The 19,477-nt window shown below is 44.3% G+C and overlaps 1 protein-coding gene across 1 annotated transcript; it reads right to left on the bottom strand.

The window, feature by feature from the left end:
• Positions 1-925: 925 nt before the first annotated feature.
• Positions 926-18,498, bottom strand: LOC147009941 (uncharacterized). Its single transcript, XM_085863302.1, has 5 exons — positions 18,480-18,498; positions 17,423-17,633; positions 11,812-11,871; positions 8,121-8,228; positions 926-2,544 (listed from the first exon to the last, which is right to left on the bottom strand). The coding sequence occupies exons 2-5, from the start codon at positions 17,574-17,576 to the stop codon at positions 1,457-1,459; spliced, it is 1,410 nt and encodes a 469-aa protein (XP_085719428.1). The 5' UTR covers positions 17,577-17,633; positions 18,480-18,498; the 3' UTR covers positions 926-1,456.
• Positions 18,499-19,477: the final 979 nt, after the last annotated feature.

Genomic DNA, 19,477 nt, shown 5'->3' with positions numbered 1-19,477 from the left:
GGTTTGTCCCAATTAATTGTTGTAGGAGGTTTGTCCCAATTTCTCGTTGTAGGAGGTTTGTCCCAATTACTCATTGTAGGAGGTTTGTCCCAATTACTCGTTGTAGGAGGTTTGTCCCAATTACTCGTTGTAGGAGGTTTGTCCCTTTTACTCATTGTGGGAGATTTCTCACAATTACTCGTTGTCGGAGGTTTGTCCCGATTACTCATTGTGGGAGGCTTGTCCCAATTACTCGTTATAGGTTTGTCCCAAGTACTCATTGTTGGAGGCTTGTCCCAATTAATCGTTATAGGTTTGTCCCCATTACTCGTAGTACATGGTTTGTCCCAATTACTCCTTGTAGGAGGTTTGTCCCAATTACTCGTTGTCAGAGGTTTGTCCCAATTACTCGTTGTATGAGATTTGTCCCCATTACTCGTTGTAGGAGGTTTGTCCTGAATTACTCATTGTAGGAGGTTCGTCCCAATTGCTCGTCGGAGGTTTGTCCCCATAACTCGTTGTAGAAGGTTTGTCCAGAATTTATCGTTATAGGTGGTTTGTCCCGTTATAGAACCTCAAAAATAATTCACTGGTTGAACTCGGTAACCTGAAATATAAATCCTCTTTACATTTCAAGTCAATTGAATAAAAATTGAGGATTTTAGAAATCCCACCTTAATTGTTGACTTCAATAGTAATTCACTGGTTGATTTCAGTCACCTGAAATATAAATCCTTTTCAAATTTCGAGTCATTCGGATGAAAATTGAGGATTTCAGAATGCCACCATAATTGCTCACCTTTGGCCTTTGTTGACCTTTTGATTTCAAAAATAATAGGCTTCTTATGACGAACTCTACCTTGTGGTTCAGTGTAGTGACGATCGGTTTAAAATTGTGACCTCTTGGTGATAAACAAACAAACAAACAAACAGAATAACGCACGCAACCAACCAACATACTTGAAAAAAATCTTCGATATTTGCAAGTGTCAAAGAAGAAAATGAAAAATCACTCAAACAGAGACATGACCAAAGTAAATTGACACCTTAAATTTCTTCATTTCATCTGTTGAAAGCAAATTTTACTCAGTGATTTGTATTAATATTCAACAATTAATTTGCAGAAACGAGTTCCTGGGTCTTGATGTGTGCCTCTGATGGGAAGTCCTCACCTAGCCCCACCCACAAATTTACTGTCTACCATGTCTATAAATTACAAACGCTGTCTCCTCAGCATCACATGCAACAACTTATTTTGACAGGTCCTTATTGCATGGCAATCTAACCTACTCAAAACACATTGACCATACCACACTGATCACAGTCTACCTATGGATTCCCTCCCCCCTTCGGGGTCTTTCTCCAAAAAGGGGCCGAAAAGCCTTTTTACAAACAGAGCACTAGTCTGGCTTTTTGCCCATGTGTATTCTTTCATGCACTTTATGGCCCAAGGGTGTCACGAAGCCTTTTTTTTTTTTTACGAAGAGAACACGTGTCGGGTTTTTTTGCCAGTGTGAATCAAATTATGCCTTTTCAAAAATGAAAATGTTGCAAAAGCACTTTCACAGACAGAGCATTTGTGTTTCATGTGACTTCTCTCATGTTTCTTCAAACAAGGTAATAATGCAAAGACCTTCTTACAAAAAGAGCATTTGTATGTATTTTCACGCCTGTGAATTCTCTCATGTATGTTCAAATAAGATAATGTCGAAAAAGCCTTCTTGCAAACAGAACACGTGTTTTTACCCGTGTGCGTTTTCTCATGCATCTTCATGTAAGATAATGTTGAAAAAGCCTTCTTACAAACAGAACACGTGTTTTTACCCATGTGCATTCTCTCATGTATCTTCATGTAAGATAATGTTGAAAAAACCTTCTGACAAACAGAACATGTGTTTTTACCCGTGTGCATTTTCTCGTGTTTCTTCATATAAGATAATGTTGAAAAAGCCTTCTTGCAAACAGAACATGTTGGTTTGTCCGTGTGCATCCTCTCATGCATCTTCATACAAGATACGGTTGAAAAATCTTTCGTACAAACAGAACATGTGTATTTGCCTATATGCATTTTCTCATGCTTAATCATGTAAGTTAATGTTGAAAAAGCTTTCTTACAAACAGAACACGTGTGTTTGCCCGTGTGACCATTTTCATGCCTTTTCAGAGATGAGGAAGTGTTGAAGGATTTTCCACAAACAGAACACGTGTGTGGCCGTTGTCCTGAGTGAAGTCTCTCGTGCTCCTTCATATATGAGAAATATTGAAAACTCTTTGCACAAACAGAACATGTATATTGCCCTTCACGCGTGTGAATCGTCTCGCGCGCTTTCAGATCAGTTAAACCTTTGAAGGCTTTTTCACAAACAGTCCATTTAAAAAGCCCTTCGTTCAAATTATTTCCCACATGTTGATCAAATTCACTTTTGCAGATAAAAGTGGAGTAACTACAATCGGTCTTGTGCTGTGGCGATCCCTGGTGGTGCTTCTCCGTTTGGGATTGTTTCAGAGTGACATTATTGCAGAAAGAAGACCACTTTGAACACCTTTCACCATTCACTGTGCTCTCTGTAAGGATAATCCACAATAAAAAACAAAACAAAATGTTAATTTCTGGAACAGAAGATATTTTTCAAAGCTGAACAAGTGAATACATAATACTTTGGTTTACGAGTAAGTCAATATGACGAATAGCATTCCATCCTGTTCTTTTCAATTTGCAGAGTTTGAGTGTTTATGTCGTCATTTGAACACAGTTTCCAAATTGTATTTACAACGCACTATGTGGATTGATGTGCACTTTGTTCGAGAAAACCGTAAAATGATGATAAATCGGTGAAATAATGAAATTGTCAAATAATGTACTTTTTGTCCCCAACCCATCCAACTACGTTCCCATCTTATCCACCGTTTACTGCACTTTGCATCCTTTGTGTTACCTGGTGGACGAATTTACTCTTAATAGGTGATAAAATGTGATTAGAAAGAGGATCTCTGTAAAAAGATCTCACGTCCTAAAATCCTGCTCTGTTGCTCTCTCACCCCCCCCCCCACCTCCTGGCCTTTTAAAAAAATCTTTCATTTTCTCCATCGGACTCCATCTGCTTGGAAATCACCAATTTTGATTCGCACCAGATCACTCGATCTTGCACATGCTGCTTCTACTCACTCAACAATGGATGGAGGCCCTCAATGTCAGACAAGAGATCAGGGCCTGACTCTGGATATATTGTTGCAGATCTGGAAGCCATGAGCACACAACATACAGGTCCTTTCGATCAGATATATCAGTAAGTACGTGTTGCCAGTTAGGGTCCCGACCCTAGTCTAATGGGTAATTAAATGTTCCTGTGCTGTGGAGTTATTTTAATAGTCAGGTTTTCTTTTTGTTTATTTTTACACCACCGACAAACGCCGACAACACCGCATCGCCCTCGCCTTCACCACATCGCCCTCGCCTTCACCTCGCTCTGTCCGACGACAGGGGTGGGCGGAGCCCATGGAGAAACATGTTGCTCAGCTTCCTGTTGGAGGGGCGGTCCTTTGGAAGAAGGCGGAGTTCGGGTAGGAGCCACATGGCGGCCCTCGGCCAATTGGCGTGCAACGAGTGGGGTGACCGTCGCTCGGCCAATCGGACTTCCCCGACTCTGTGAAGGGTAGTCCGAGTGATGTCACCACGCCACCTGGCCAATCGAGGGGTTTGCCGCCCGTTTTGACCAGTGAGAGGGACGGCGAGGGTTTTTGCGTGCACAAACTGGCCAGTAACAGGGTGACAAGGGAGTCTGCGCAGAAGGCCGTCCAGTGTGGAGAAGCGGGGAGGTCGGAGACACCCCCCCCCCCCCGCTTCTGCGGGGGAACGAAATAAAAGCGCAGACGGCTGAACCAAAAACTAAGAGGAGAGATTTCTTCACCGCCCTCATCGCCGCTAGCCCTGGTCCTCATCCTCATCCACCTCCCCCTCTTCCTCCTCCGAATGATCGCAAGCGTGGGCGACACCTTGATTCACCTTAGTTGGGTTCAGCTGCACTGGTCCGTCCAATGGTGCCCGGAGCTCTGGGAAGAAGGGGACGCCCAGCCTCGCGTTCGCGGCCAGGTCACTACCACTGATCTGCAGCCCGACTGTCCTCCGGGCTGGAGATCCAAATAAAGACCATTGTGGTCAACTTCTGTCTGTGTCTGTGTGTGGGCCCCGTCTTTAAGTAGTAAAACTGTTCAGTGCTTGTGCTATATATATTTGCATTGCCTTGCTTTATTCGGTTTAAATCTGCTATTCTGTGTTCCTAGTTCCCCATTATAGTATAAATAAACCCAGTTTGTTCAATGTTTTCAGCTCGTTCGTGTCCATTCTTGCATTGACTGATCGTGTCACGTGTGTGGGATTAGCTCGCCATTGCCATTGTTACAGGATAATCGGGACCAACGGTTCTCAGCGATTAAACCGCTCGGAATCGCACACGGAACGAGTGCGCTAAGCGGCTCATTTCAATACGAGTTCCGTCGAGGGTGTGAAGACTCGGTAGATCGCCACGTGGTGTCTTGGTATTTTGAACATTTGGCAAATAACCCTGTACCACTCTTCTTCCTCTTTCGGCTTGCTCCCGTTAGGGGTCGCCACAGTGGACCAACCGTCTCCATTTCGCTCTATCCTCCACATCTTCCATTGACACTCCAACCACCCGCATGTCCGCCCTCACCGCATCCATGAACCTCTTCTTTGGCCTTCCTCTTCTCCTCCTGTCTGGCGGCTCCATCTTCAACATCCTTCTCCCGATATACTCCGTTTCCCTCCTGTGCACATGTCCAAACCATCTCAATCTCGCCTCTCTCACTTTGTCTCCAAACCGTCCTACCTGCGCTGTCCCTCTAATATACTCATTTCTTATCCTATCCATCCTCGTCACTCCCAACGAGAATCGCAGCATCTTTAACTCTGCCACCTCCAGCTCTGCTTCCTGTCTTTTTGTTAGCGCCACCGCCTCCAAACCATACAACATAGCTGGTCTCACTACAGTCTTGTATACTTTCCCCTTCACTCGTGCAGCTACCCTTCTGTCACAAATCACTCCTGCAACTCTTCTCCACCCACTCCATCCTGCCTGCACTCTCTTTTTCACTTCTCTCCCACACTCTCCGTTACTTTGGACAGTTGATCCTAAGTATTTAAACCAATCCACCTTCCCCACCTCAACTCCTTGCAACTGCACCATACCACCACCCTCCCTCTCATTTACGCACATGTACTCCGTCTTACTCCTACTGACTAACATTCCCCTTCTCTCCAGTGCGTACCTCCACCTCTCAAGGCTCGATTCAGCCTGCTCCCTACTCTCCCTACAGATCATGATGTCATCCGCGAACATCATAGTCCATGGAGACTCCAGTCTGATCTCGTCCATAAACCTGTCCATCACCATTGCAAACAGGAAAGGGCTCAGAGTCGATCCTTGGTGCAATCCCACTTTAACCTTAAACCGGTCCGTCATTCCTACCGCACACCTCACCGCTGTCACACTGTCCTCATACATATCCTGCACGATCCTCACATACTTCTCCACCACTCCCGACTTTCTCATACAATACCACAACTCCTCTCTTGGCACCCTATCATAAGCTTTCTCTAAATCCACAAACACACAATGTAACTCTTTCTGGCCTTCCCTATACTTCTCCATCAACATTATGTCCACCTTTCTTCTCTCCATCATATCAGCCAACTCTCGCCCTTTCAGCCACCACGTGGTACAGGCAAATAACCCTGTACCACGTGGTGGAAATATTGACGCTTCACGGTCCAAAACAAGGACCCGTCGACTCCGGACTTATCCGGGGCGACGATCTGAATTCCGGGCGATCAGTCGAGCCGACTTGCGGCTCCATCCAGCGGACGGACCGCGGCCGACGTTCCGGCCCTGCAACAATATAACCTCCTTCCACCACCAGTGTTTTTTGGTCGATCAGCAGGTGTTTATTTATGGCTCTTCAGTTTGAAGTGGGACAAAATATCAAGTATATTCAGCACTAAATAAAAAATAGTACATTGTAAACCCTCATTTATCGCCAGTTTGAATATCTTGGGTCTCGACCAATCACGGGCAACGTATTGTTTTCCGGTTTAGTTATCGCCAGACTTCATTTCAGTCAATTGTGGTTTTTGAGCTCAGATGAATCATTGTTTGTGTCCACATATATGATTACCTCACATTACGATACTTTTGTTGTTTCTCGTGCACTATTAATAACGGCATCCAAACGTACAACGATGGACAAAATTAGTTGTGCCAAAAGGCAGAGAAAAAGAGTCTGACATTGGGAGGAAAAAATGTTATGCGAGATGTTAGGTTGGCAAGAGGTGAAAGTGCAGCATCTGTGGGCCATCATTATGGGATCAATGAATCGACTGTGCGATATATCCGTAAAAGCGAGTCAAATATCCATGCAAGTGTTGCAAAGTGCAAACGTCTCATTCCAGTCCTGTGATTCTCATATTGAAAGGATGGAAAAAGCACTTAATATTTGGATTGAGGACAAAACACAGAAAAAAAGTGCCCTTGAGTGGATCGGTGATACGGGAGAAATAATCGCGAATTTACCAACATTTCCACGAAGCAACTGGGGCTGAAGGCTCCATTTAAACCATGGCTACCGATAAGTTCCACGCAGGCAAGGACTGGTTTGAGAAATTCAGAAGAAGGCTTGGCCTCGAAAATGTCAAATTAGCCAAGGGAGCAGCATCGCCAGACAGCGAAAAACTAGCCACCGCAACTCATGGAACTAATCAAGGTGAAGGGATTTATACTTCACCTTAATTAGCATAATTCAGGAGCAGGTTTTTAATGCCAATGAGAGAATTATTTTGGAAGTGGATGCCATCTCGTACATTCCTGTCCAAGCAGGAAAGATCTGCTCCGGGCTTCAAGGTGGCGAAGGATTGGCTTACCAGCTCCAGATGATCCAACAGCCATCGCAAGTCAAACATCTACATCTTTCTAACCTCTACCCCTCCCTACTCCCCACTCCATCAGCATCATCCTGAGATAAGTCTTGTTTTTTTACATTTACTGTCGAGTATGGTAATATTTTTTTTTACCCTTACCCAACCTCGCTGATTTGAAAAAAAATCACCTCTTGTTTTGGAATAAATTAAACAGTAAATGTGTTGTGTTTTTGTTTGTTTTATTTATATGTTTATTTAAATGTTAACGATATATATATATATATATATATATATATATATAAATATTACATGTTTATGTCAACTGTGATGTGTATTTTCAGCTGCTGTCTACCTACATATATATTTTCTCGAAGCCCAGGAACAGGCCCCCACCCCCTTATCCAATCAGCCCTTGTAATTAACTATCCTGCCATTTTCAAGGACTGTAACCCCATGATATTTGAGGGTTTATTCTTTCTTTCTTTGACTGATCATATCAATGTTTGAGTCATGTGGAGTCGGGTAGCCAGACAGATAACTTTGCTAAAGAGGGAGTCTTCCATTCAGAGAAGTCTCCCTTATAAAAACAGTCATGGATTCCAATACATCGCCTCACGGAAATTACAAAATAAATATACCTCAACCATTTTAGGTAGTCATCAAATTCATTTTGAGTTCCCAATTCCTGTATTTCAACAAGACAGTGTGCCACCACCCCCCCCAAATAAATAAATAAATTAAAAATTATTTCATCTTATTTTGTAGTTTAACAAATGGAGGAAAAACAGTATTGTCATAGAAAGATTTCTGGTGGTGTATTCACTATTCACGATGTGTTTGCAACAATATGTTCAACAGTGACAAGAATTGCTGATTGAGGGTGAGTGAATGTTTTATCACAAAGCACACACCACACATCATCCTCTGAGAAGATCTTATCATTGGTTTTCCTTCCAAAATCACCAATCGCACACCTTACAGTAAATTGACCTCGAAACACAACCAAGACTACTCTCATCAAACCTCTCGTGTCTTTTTGATGCAGAAGTTTGACTTTGTAAACAAAATCCTTTTGAGAGCAAACTTTGATCTTTTTCAAAAGGGAAATTATCTCAATATGTTCCGGATTAAACAAATCTGAACAAGGAGTAACAAGAAACAGGAAATTCAAGGTACAATCATTCTATACTTAACAAGCCTGTGAGCCCACCATTGGTATTGCATGAATCTTCACTGAGCTCTTCCTTTACACGGATTGTGTTTGAAGTTGGAAGAGAGTTATCATGGAGACATCTCCCCTCAACTTGATCAGTTTCACCTGCACAACATCCAACGTTAGAGCAGTACAGCATTTTAATAATTTAGCTAATGCAATGTTCAGCATCAAGGATTGTTCTTGATTAAAATTTATTTTCATATTCAACACAATAACTCAGTTCAAGCAAGAGCAAGGAGAGAGGGCAAAGGAGCCACATCCAAACAAGGGATGGATGCAACAAGCAAGGGAATGAGGAGGAAGGAGTGGAGGAAACTTGCAAGTTAAAAGCCTTCAGTTGCATTGGATTAATGAGGGTATAAAATATTGCAGGTATGGATGGAAGATTACATCAAATGGTGGAATATCACCAACTTCAATCGGTGGATGGAAGGATGGAATTGAACAGGTAAAGGAAGGAAGTTCCACAAATTGGAAAGAAAAACAAAGAACAAAGAGTGAATTTGGTGGTCTAAGCATGGATTTCAGGATTATTTTCAGGTGAGGATCAAGAGAAGAATGCATGTGTCCAGGAGCTGGAGAGGATTGGGGGCTGACAATGCAGAGGAAGCCAGGCTGGAAGAGGAGAGGTGCTTAACAAACAAACAGAGAGCCAGCAACCTGTCTGTGATGTGATTGCAACAGCTCTGCTTTTGCCTCAACTGTGATGATGAAACAATGACAGCTTGAGATTTAACAGAATTCCAGAGACAAATATTTTTGTGGCGTGCCAGTGCAGAGGGGATCACGGTACTCCATTGAGATGCAGAGAAAGGATTGCAGGCTGTGAAAAATTCAGATTTTTCAAGGAATGACTTCAAATGCACCCATGTATCTTTTTAGACGTGGGATCTGTGGCTGGGTTTTTTTTTTTTTTTTTCGGCCATCTTTGTTGCTGAGTCAGCTGTGGAGAGGAGAGACAACCTCCTCCAATGCCCGACCGTAGAAATTAATCGGAGGATTCGTTTGACAATCCTTCCAGCATGAGACAAGAAAAACAAGAATTGGCCAATGGCCACTCGCCAGGTGGCGTGGTAGGATTAGCCGGAAAAGGACTGCTGCAGGTATTGTGGACTCTGAAAGGTGAGAGCAGGAGTGACGAAGCAATCACACCAGCAAAAAGCAATCTCTGTCAAGTTCTTTTGGCCGTGTGTCCAGGACACTGCCTCAGACTATGCACCATCGAGTCGCTTTGTTCGCAGGAGGATCCCACTCCCAACCAAGTTACGCCCAAGTTTGTCCTTGGACCGTTCCCTAGTCTGCTGGTATCCAACAACATAATTTCTCAGTTAACCGGTTCTTTGTTCATGCTAATAGTGAGCAATTGTGGCACTGTAACATACAAGTAGAACTGTAATGTTTAAATGCAGTTCTACCGCTATTGTAAGGTTGGTTTTTTTTTTGCATACATTAGATTTTTTTAAGGCTCATGGAAGAGCTGAAACACAGAACAAATCCAGACACAACATAACAAAAGGAACAGCAGAAAGAGAAAGGGGAAATGCCAACAGGAAGGAGAAAATAGATGAAGACAGACAAACAAGGGATGCGGGCAACAAGAATGGGTCGGGGAGAATGCAAGGGGTGGACAAAAGGGAAACAGAAGTAAAATTTGGGAGGGGTGGGGTGGTTTAACGGGTGCAGAAAATATCATGTTTTTTGAGAGGGGAGGATCCGAGATAGCGGTGAACAGCTGCCATAAAGACCTGAAGGGAAGAATGAGATTGAAGAGAATATGGAAGTTAGTTCCTCGGGTGGGAAAGAAGAACAAATAAGTGGAGGTGAGCAGAGATTCTGGATTTTTGGAGCCTTACTTAGAAGGAGGTTCGGTGGAATGCGTTCACCTTGCAGATACCTGGGGGGTGGGGGGGAAGGAAAGGGAAGAGAATGAAAGACCAGAAAAGAGTTGGAAGAAGGCAGAGAGGGACCACCGACCTGTCTGGGGTGGGAAAGTAATAGGCCCAGAGACTCGGCTTGATCACGGGAGATTCAGTTGTGTTCAGCCTGACAGAGGTATGCGCTTGTCAGAGTGCCGTTCCAGTTCAATGGGGGCATTTGTTACCTTAAGCAATGCATCTGTCCTGCTTCTTTTTCCCACCATTTTGCCATGTCAAGTTTGGCTTGGAAAACACCTTCGGGGTCAACTTGATGATGAAACCCGATTTATAACTGACGGGATGTACGTCCCGATCAAAGTGGAAAATCCTCTATTTCTCTTTGCCGACAACTCCACCCTCTGCCGTACCATCTGTCATCCCTCAGACTGGCAAGCAGCAGCTTCTTCGCTCACTGCAGATCTGGATAAAATCACAAACTGGTCCAACACGTGGAACATGTCTTTCAATCCAGACAAATCTCACACTCTCACTATGTCTCTTCGAAAGGACCGTTTACAAACCCCCCCATCCACTTTCTCAACAATCCTCTGGAAGAAGTCTTTTCTTTCAAGCTTCTGGGTCTCACTATCTGCCATGACCTTTCCTGGGAAAGTCACATTTCCAACCTCGCCTCAAAAGCCAGTCGCCGACTGGGAATCCTCCGTTGTGCAAAGTCCTTCCTCGGCCCTCTTGAGCTCCTGACCACTTACAAAGCTTTTGTCTGAAGCCTGATGGAGTACTGCTCTCCCCTCTGGGCTGGTGCTCCTGCCTCCCACCTTTCTCGGCTTCACGCTGTCGAAACCAGGGCATTTAAGATCATCGGCATCTCCCGCAATGAAGCTGAGTCTTTGGGCCTCTCACTCAATCACCGCAGGTTGGTCGGTGGTCTTTCTGTCTTCTACCGACTCCTCTCCAGCCATGCCCCCCCTGCTCTCTCTGCGATTTGTCCCCACCACATTTCCACAGGTCGCTCAAGGTCCGCCAACAACCCCCTTCTGGTAAAACTACCAACATCACGAATCACTGCTCATCTTCACTCTTTCATTCCTCTTTTTTCCCGCCTTTGGAATAAACTTCCTCACTCTATTCTTTCCCATTCTTCCCTCCAGGCTTTCAAAACAGCTGTTCACCACCACCTCTTATCTTCCCCCATCCAAATCCTCGATCTTTTCTACCCCCGATAATCCACCCAAGCCCACTTCCTTCAATTCCCCTGCTTTCCTTCCTGAAAGTCCCTGAAATGTCCATCTTCTCTTCGCCATGTTCCCCGTCCCATCCCCATCCCTCTCCCTTCCACAGTTCACCTAATGTGTCTGTTCCCCACTGTTTTGTCCCTTCCACTCCCACCCCTCTTGCCTCATGCCTCCTTGCTGTGAGTTGTGTGTTCGCTCTCATACGAGCCTCGACCAAGGTATACAAAAAAAAAGTGGTGAGAATACACATTCTCACCACTCGGGTGTGCTTCGGGGTCAACTCAGTTAAATAAGATTGGTTATACACAGAAAAGGTTCACAGGGCATGGTCTCCGTTCCAAAGTGGTTGTACTACATGTCTGGAACGAGGACCGTTCACGCGATGATATGCATATACGCGTTGGGAGGGTTCATTTCAGCTTCCACGATACTGTCTGAAAACCTTTTTGGAATGTTGTGGAACGCGACTCAAGGAAAGCAAACATACAAGGACAAAAATCACGTCGGACGATTCAAACTCGATGACAATCGAGTGTCATTCCCTTCAATTTGAATATTATTATTTTAGATTCTTACCTTGTGAGTGAGAACCATTCGTAGGTTCAGGTTCCACCTTCACCACCACAATAGAAGATTCTGCCAAGAAACAAAACAATGCTTTAAACAAAGCAAAGAGAAATAGAATAAAGATTATGAACAAACACATTAAAGAGTAAAAACATCTACTCATGTACAGCTTCGTGAACACACAAGGGACAAAGCAAAACATATTGTCAAGTTAGACACTGTTGACATGGGCCGTAACGTACTAAGTTCAGTGACTTATGAAATCTTTACCGTTCCCCAAGGTCACCCAAATGAACCAAAATTGATGGCACGCACGTCGGAGGTAGGTGGATCGAACATGTTTCTTACCTTTTTAAAGGTTTGTTGATAAAGGGAAAAGGTGGACGAGAGAAGCAGTTCGGAACGGTCGAAGCAAATCACCAGACACGAAAATGGAGAAGGGAACGTGCAAACTTATACACAATGATGAATAATAAATAAATAAATCCGAACCCATATTCGATGCCACAGGATCACAAACATTAAAACTGCAGGTGAGGACTTTCCTTCGGCGTAATGTGCTGGGTGGAAGGCAATGATCCAGCAGGAGAATAGCGTCCACATTTCAGAGAGCCGTCCTCCCAGATCAATGACAAAACAGAGTGCCAGTAACGAAGTGAGCTCAAAGGTGAGACAAGCCCACCAGGAGGAGCACCTGGGGACATGCACCCTGAGCAAACCCTCATGACCCTCTCTTATTGGTGACAGGTCTTCACCCTCCTTGTGCACACCGGGAGCTATGGCGTGTCCGTTCTCTTTGTTCTTCCTCATCCTTCTTGGCAGAGTGCTCCTCCAGACCATACCACCAGCAGGCGCCCCAAAAGAAATGTCTTTTCCTGCTTCTGGGCCATAAAGCGCATTACGTCACCACAACTTGCACACAACGGCTTGAGATATCGCGATGGCCTTTTTGAAGTGTGACATTTTTGTGTGCCCCTCACCTAATGGGAAGTCCTCACCCAGCACTGTCCGCAAACAAGAGGTGTTTATGCATGCAATGTTACTTTGGCTATCCTGTCTCTGAATTACATACGCTGCTTCCTCAGTGTCATGTGTAACAAAACGACTTGCTCTGACAGGTCCCTGTTACATGGAAATCTAATCTTGAAACACACGGACCATGTTACACTTACCACAGTCGAGCTATGGATCCTTCCCCCCCCACTTCGGTCGACGGCGGTACAACGGGACCTGGGCACATCCAATGGGTGCTGCCTGGAGATAGGGTAGGCCAATAGTGAGGCAAAACTCTGTCAGCCTTGACAACAATTGCAGGAGTGGAATTGAGGTAACCCCAGCACAGCAGCGAGGGGAGAATAAGCTGCTCATCCACAATGCCACACCTCTTCACGGTTTATAAAAGCCAGAGCGGAATGCAAATCGAGGAGTTGGAATGCAAATGACAGTAAGCTGGTGGCCGGAGACCTGGTGGAGAGTGCGATCCAGCATGGGTTCGAGCAAGGAACGGGCCCAGCCAGCGGTGATTTCCCAGACGCATTGGTCATGACACTGATTTACACTTCCTTACTCTTGCTTTCCCAACTTGTACTTCATTCCCTTTGAACACGGAACATCAATGAGCGCCCCTTGTCATTTTCAGTGCTGACTTGCTCCTCACACTGTCTTCCTATAAACCTCACACAGTTACCACCTGCATGTCACGTAACACCATCTACCCTCCTCTTCTTTCTTTCCCTCCCCTCTCTTTTGGCAGGACCAACGCAAGCCGCTGGCTTGCGTCCACTGAGCGAGAGGACACAAACATGCCTTTTTTATTTTTCTTTGTGTGGACAATGTCGAGGCTCATATGAAAGTTAACACACAGAATGTACAACAAGGGGAGCAGGAGACAAGAGGGGCGGGAAGGGAAGGACAAAACAGTGGGGAACAGAGACATGACGAGATCTGTGGAAGGGAGAGGGATGGGGCGGGGAACACGGGGTAAACAAGATGGACACTACAGGGACTTTCAGGAAGGAAAGCAGGGAATTTGAAGGAAGTGGGTTTGGAATGGATTAACGGGGGTCGAAAAAAATCGTGGTTTTGGATGGGAGAAGATAAGAGGTGGTGGTGAACTGCTGTTTTGAAGGCCTGGAGGGAAGAGTGGGATTGAATAGAGTGAGGGAGTTTGTTCCAAAGGCGGGGGGGGGGGGGAAAGGAATGAAAGAGTGAAGGTGAGCAGTGATTCTTGATTTTGGTAGTTTTACCAGAAGGGGGTTGCGGGCAAATCTTGATCGCCCTGTGGAAATATGGGGGGTGGGGGACATATCACAGACAGAGCAGGGGGGATGGGTGGGTGATGTGCTGTGTTTTGGGTGATGGGTGATGTGCTGTGTTTTGGGTGATGGGTGATGTGCTGTATTGAGTTTGCACCAAAAAGTTCCATCTTTGTTTTAGCAGACCAGAAAACTTTTTGCTACATGGCTTCAGAATCTCTGGAGTGGTTTTTTGCATTCCTCAAATGGGACTCACGGTGGGCTATTTTAAGTAATGGCTTCCTTCTTGCCAACCTACCATTCAGGCCTGGCTTGTGGAGTGCTTGGGATATTGTTGTCACATGCACACAGTGACCAATCTTTGACGTAAAGTCATGTGGCTCTTTCAAAGTTGACATTGGCCTCTTGGTGGTCTCTCTGATCAGTCTCCTCCTTACTTGGTCATCGAGTTTGGAGGGACGGCCTGATCTCGGCATGGTCTTGGTGGTACCATATGCCTTCCACTTCTTATTGATTGTCCCTTGGAGCACAGTTAAGACATTCATGGCCTTTGAAATATGTTTTCCCCATTCCCTGATCTGTGCCTTTCCATGACTTTATCATGGAGGTCTTTTGAAAGCACCTTGGTGCTCATGGTTGAGCCTTTGCTGTGAAATGCCCCACACAGCAGAGGGAATCTACAGGAACAGCCGATTATATTCTGAAACTGGAAGGGCACTCGGTAGAGGCATACCTCCGTCACGTAATGCCTGATCCACAAGAGCATATCGGGCCCAATACATTTTTGAAATATCATGCCATATTGCTACGAATCTGGCAGCCATGAGCACTCAACAAACAGGTCCTATAGATCAGTTATATCGGTAAGTATGTGTTTCTAGGTAGGGTCCCATCCTATGTTTAATGGGTGATTAATTGTACGCGCGCTGTGAATTATTTTAGTTAGGATTTTTACATCACCAACAACAACGACAACAACAACACTCTGCTCGAGGCATTGTCCGAGCTCTTCGTGCGCTCGCCGGCATGCGGGCGTGTGCGGAATTCCATGCCTCAGGCGGTGTGGATTTCGCACCAAATATGGTCACGAAGCGTTTCATTCTGGCTTGGCACCAAATAAGGGTATGCGTCATTTTCCGCCCAATGGGAGCAGGCGACGGGGGAGTGGACCATGCCCTAAAAAGACGGAAGAGTTTATGAAGAATTGCGTCCCGTGTGCTTGGGGCGCTTCTGTCTGGTCTGGGGCTGACTGCATCGCGCGCATCCGAAGCATCTCGTCTGGCACAGTACTACAAGAGTTCAACCATCTCATCACGGGAGATTACCTCGTCTCGCGTTCTCTGGGTTCGGCTGCCCTGGTCCATTCTTTGGCGACTGGTGTTCTGAGAAGGTGCGGACGTCGAGCCGCGCGAACGCGGCCAGGTAGCCAGTACGTTCCCTTCCCTCAGCTAGTCTTCCCTCCGAGCTGAAGGGGTAATAAAGACCTTGAGGTCCATCTCTTTCTGGTTATCTGTGTGTACGTGTGTGTGTGTGTGTGTCTGTGGGGCCCCGTCTATCAGTAGAATTAAGTGTTTTTTGTTGTACATTATTTGCATTGCTTATTCCGATAACTCTGCCCTTACGTGCTCCCGTCGTCCCCCGACTATTGTTCATAAATTCCCCTCTTGTTGAATGTACCAGCTCGTTATTTGTCGTTTCTGCCATTGGTTTGCCACGGTGCGTACTGGGGATTAGGAAGGCCGTTGCCGTAATTGTGCATTTGGACCGACGGGCCTCGGTAACCATCCGCTGGGAACGGCTCGTTCCACTCGGGGCCTACCGAGGGTGTGAATTCCTCGGAAAGCTTTGCCGCGTGGGTACTTAGGTATACTGAAGTTGGCAATTAACCCTACTCCACATGGAGAATTATTGGCGATTCATGGTCCTGTAAGGAACCCATACCTTCGGACTTATCCGAGGGTCACGACCTAAATTCCAGTGTGTTCAGTGGAGCCGACTCTACTGCTCCCCCTAATGGTCATGCTCGCCACAGATACCCGGCCCCACAACAATATATAGTTTTTGGCCATATCTCTCAATGGTGAAGAATCACTTTATGAATTAAAGAATTCTCGTATCCAGATCTTCACCAAAATCAAATCAATTCTTCCTCGTCACACACGCAATGTGTCCACAACGTTTCGTCCGAATCTGACAACAACGTTTTGAGATATCGTGCTATATATCATTCTGGGCCCAATCTCTCAATGGTGAAGAATCACTGAAAAAATTCTCATAGTCGGATTCGGATGTTCACCAAAATCTAATCAGTTTATCCTTGTCGAACATCCAACCTGCCCACCAAATTTCATCCTGATCCGTCGACAACATTTTTCGACATCCTGCACACAAACGGATAGACAGGGATGAAAACATAATCTCCTTCACCAACGGTGGTGGAGGTAATAATCAGAATCACGACAATTTAACACAGGTGGAGGCTAATTAAGCTGGTATGTGATTTTGAAGGTGATTGGTTACACCTGAGCTAACTTACAATTGCTATTATAAGGGGGGAGGGAGGGGAGTGGACACATCCAACCAAGATATTCTAGTTTTGTATTTTTAATAAATAGAGAAATTTGTAGAATTTGTTTTTCACTTGAAAGTTTTGGGTTACGATGTGTAAATAAAGGTGGAAAAAGTCTGATTTAATTCCAGGCTAGAAGGTAACAAAGGGTGAAAAATTTGAAAGGGGGTGGAGATGTTCTATGGACACTGTACGTCATGATATCACATAAAGTTATGGACAGATTCGAACGAAACTTGGTGGATAATTTGAGTGGGGGACAAGAACAATCGAGGTTAGATTCTGGTTAAGGTCCGAGATGCAGATCCGACCTATTAGTGGGATACAAAATGTAAACTGTTCAGCCTGGTGGAAGTATGCACTCCACAGAGTTCCATTCTAATTAAGTCTGTCTGTGGTGTATGCTTCCCTACCATGCCTTCTCCCCAACCAACTCAGTCAAATCAATCCAAGTGAAATGTGATGGGAAATTAAACGGGTATGCGAGTAGGAGGAGTTGAAAGGAAAGGAAGTCTAAAACACAATTGACAAACCTAGTAAAGGTGAGAGGAAGGGGTATGATGAATCAGTGTGAAAATGGAAACAGGTGTGAGTGTTGAGGTATCATGCTGGTGGTGAAGAACAATACAAGAGTAGAACGTTTTAAACAAAACACTTGATGTTTGGTTCTACGAGATGAGAGGAACATGAATCCGATGAGATGTCGGTGAGAACCTGCTTCATGGTTACAATCTGATGTACATCAACTACAACGTGGACAAAACACTGTTAGAATTACTGAGAAAATTACATTCACCTGGACGAGAGAACCACGTACCTGGTCCCAGGTGCGGACCGTCCTCTCCAATGGGAAGGTTCTGAACGTCCAGGATCTTGAACCCACAGATCTCATCAACCCCTCCTGGACCTCCTCTGATCCCTCCATCGGAGCTCGGGGGGTCTTGGTTCATGACCCTCAACACGGAGTCCGTAATGAGGGAAGAAATCCAAACCACCACGATCTCTCCCTAGTGGTCGAGCCAACTCTCAATAGAACAAACTGTCCCAAGATCCAAATCGCGAACACACGTGGATATAGACCGGAAGTAAGAAAACATACCAAGGTGACCATTTCCTCATCACATTTACATCTGTTTACACAATCACTTTCTATCAACATACCTCATGGATCTCACATCAATGTTCTTCTTCTTCTCCACGTTTTTTAATATGGAATAGGCAAAGCCGAGAAGCGAACGTAAAATTCTTCTTACATTCGCTTCTTAAATATATCAAATTAAACAGTCTTTTTGCTATGAAAAATAAATATTACCTCAGCATTACCTTCACCACAACAACTACACCGCCGAGAACAGGATCTCATCTGAAAAAAAATATATATATATTACCTCGACATTACCTTCACAACGACAACTACACCGCCTAGAACAGGATCTCATCCAAAAAAAAAATATATTACCTCGACATTACCTTCACAACAACTACACCGCCTAGAACAGGATCTCGTCGAAAAAAATTAATATTACCTCGACATTACCTTCATCACAACAACTACACCGCCTAGAACAGGATCTCGTCTAAAAAAATTAATATTACCTCGACATTCTACCTCAACATTACCTTCATCACAACAACTACACCGCCTAGAACAGGATCTCATCTGAAAAAAAGAATTTCCTCAAAATTACCTTCACAACGACAACTACACCGCCTAGAACAGGATCTCATCAAAAAATTAATATTACCTCGACATTCTACCTCAACATTACCTTCATCACAACAACTACACCGCCAAGAACAGGATCTCATCTAAAAAAAATTAATATTACCTCAACATTATCCCTCAACATTACCTTCACCACAACAACGACACCGCCGAGAACAGGATCTCATCTAAAAAATTAAATATTACCTCGACATTACCTTCACAACAACAACTACACCTCCTAGAACAGGATCTCATCTAAAAAAATAAATATTACCTCGACATTACCTTCACAACAACAACTACACCGCCTAGAACAGGATCTCATTTAAAATAATTAATATTACCTCGACATTACCTTTACAACACCCACTACACCGCCTAGAACAGGATCTCATCTGAAAACAAAAAAATTTCCTCAACATTACCTTCACAACGACAACTACACCTCCGAGAACAGGATCTCATCTAAAAAAATAAATATTACCTCAACATTACCTTCACAACAACAACTACACCACCTAGAACAGGATCTCATCTAAAAAAATTAATATTACCTCGACATTCTACCTCAACATTACCTTCATCACAACAACTACACCGCCTAGAACAGGATCTCATCTGAAAAAAAAAATTTCCTCAAAACTACCTTCACAACAACAACTACACCGCCTAGAACAGGATCTCATCAAAAAATTAATATTACCTCGACATTCTACCTCAACATTACCTTCATCACAACAACTACACCGCCAAGAACAGGATCTCATCTAAAAAAAATTAATATTACCTCAACATTATCCCTCAACATTACCTTCACCACAACAACGACACCGCCGAGAACAGGATCTCATCTGAAAAAATTAATATTACCTCGACATTACCTTTACAACAACATCTACACCGCCTAGAACAGGATCTCATCTAAAAAAAAATGAATATTACCTCGACATTACCTTTACAACACCCACTACACCGCCTAGAACAGGATCTCATCTGAAAACAAAAAATTTCCTCAACATTACCTTCACAACGACAACTACACCTCCTAGAACAGGATCTCATCTAAAAAAATAAATATTACCTCAACATTACCTTCACAACAACAACTACACCACCTAGAACAGGATCTCATCTAAAAAAATT

Source organism: Eptatretus burgeri, chromosome 17 (genome assembly GCF_056783735.1).
Source record: "Eptatretus burgeri isolate ZD-2024b chromosome 17, Ebu_testis_v1, whole genome shotgun sequence".
NCBI classification, from domain to species: Eukaryota; Metazoa; Chordata; class Myxini; order Myxiniformes; family Myxinidae; genus Eptatretus; species Eptatretus burgeri.
This window is presented reverse-complemented; position numbering and strand designations above follow the sequence as displayed.